The sequence below is a fragment of the Arachis hypogaea genome, chromosome 16 (assembly GCF_003086295.3).
Source record: "Arachis hypogaea cultivar Tifrunner chromosome 16, arahy.Tifrunner.gnm2.J5K5, whole genome shotgun sequence".
In the NCBI taxonomy this organism is placed as follows: Eukaryota; Viridiplantae; Streptophyta; class Magnoliopsida; order Fabales; family Fabaceae; genus Arachis; species Arachis hypogaea.
The window spans coordinates 132,620,335-132,621,783 of record NC_092051.1 but is presented as its reverse complement, the minus strand read 5'-3'; the positions used below and the strand labels follow the sequence as shown (position 1 = coordinate 132,621,783).

At 48.7% G+C, this 1,449-nt stretch overlaps 1 protein-coding gene across 1 annotated transcript; it reads right to left on the bottom strand.

Moving 5' to 3' along the window:
• Positions 1–439: 439 nt before the first annotated feature.
• Positions 440–853, bottom strand: LOC140180247 (uncharacterized). Its single transcript, XM_072220699.1, has one exon. The coding sequence runs from the start codon at positions 851–853 to the stop codon at positions 440–442; it is 414 nt and encodes a 137-aa protein (XP_072076800.1).
• Between the last annotated feature and the right edge of the window lie 596 nt (positions 854–1,449).

Here is a 1,449-nt window from a genome sequence, read left to right as displayed (position 1 = left end):
ACATTTTGTTGTGAACTTATTACTTTTATGCTTAGTTGGTCGCTTGGTCGTCTTGTCGTTATTGTTGTTTATCTTGTTTAGCGTTTTACTTTTGTTACCGCCTTTTGGGGCGGGCTTATTGCTTGTGCCCATTTTGCCGTTTGCGTTGGTAACCTGATTAGAACCGTCGTGGTTTTGTTTGCGAAGCCGCTTGGTATAGCCATGGTTCTGTTGGCTTCCCGGGGTGATCAGTCCCGGGTTGCCGTTTACGAGTACGATATCGTGAATTACGCATCGAAAGATAAAAAATGGAAGAATTTGGACAAGTAAGAATTAGTCGTTAGCTAGACAAGTTTATGAACACAATAGGCATTTGATAAAAGTAAGCAATTGGGAATTGACATTTGATCAAGGCAGAACTCTACCTAGCTTATCAGGCCGCTTGGTCGGTAAGCCCAAGCTACGAGTAGAATTTCCTCAGGTTACCTGCGTTCCAAGTTCTCGGGATCTCCCTACCATCGAGTCTTTCCAGCTTGTAGGCACCTTTGCCGAGCACTTCTTTGATTCTGTAGGGGCCTTCCCAATTTGCCGTGAGTTTTCCTTCTCCTGGGGTCGGTAGACCAACGTCGTTGCGTTGTAGGACGAGGTCTCTTTCCTCAAAATCCCTCCTGAGGACTTTAGTGTTGTAGCGCAGGGCTATTCTTTGTTTTAATGCCGTTTCTGACAAGTGGGCCATCTCTCTGGTCTCTTCTACCAGGTCCTTTTCTACCGCTTCGTCTACACCTGCAAGTAATAGCCGTGGGCTCGGTTCTCCGATTTTGACGGGTATCACTGCGTCGACCCCGTATGTTAGGCGAAAAGGGGTTTCCCCCATAGAGCTTTGTTCAGTTGTTCGGTAGGACCAGAGGACCGACGCGAGTTCGTCGGCCCAAGCGCCTTTTTGTTGTCTAAGCGCTTCTTGAGGCCGAGTAGGATGACTTTGTTTGCGGCCTCCACTTGCCCGTTTGTCTGGGGATGTTCCATCGAGGAAAACTTCTGTTTTATCCCTAGGCCGGTGAGGAACTCTGCGAACTTCTTGTCAGTGAATTGCGTCCCATTGTCCGAAATGACGACCTCCGGGATACCGAAACGGGTTATCACCTGTCTCCACATGAACTTTCTGCAATTGGAGGAAGATATGCTGGCTAGTGGCTCAGCCTCTATCCATTTGGTGTAGTAGTCAATGGCGACTATGAGATATTTGACTTGTCCTGGGCCAACCGGGAAAGGTCCTAAAAGGTCAACTCCCCATTGAGCGAAAGGTCGCGTAGACGTCAGCAGGCTCAGCTCGGAGGCCGGCGCCTTGTGGAAGTTGGCGTGTTGTTGACATTTTATGCACTTTCTAACAAATTCCCTAGAGTCTTTCATCATTGATGGCCAGTAATATCCAGCTCGGATGAGCTTCCTCGCTAGGGCCTTGCCCCCGATGTG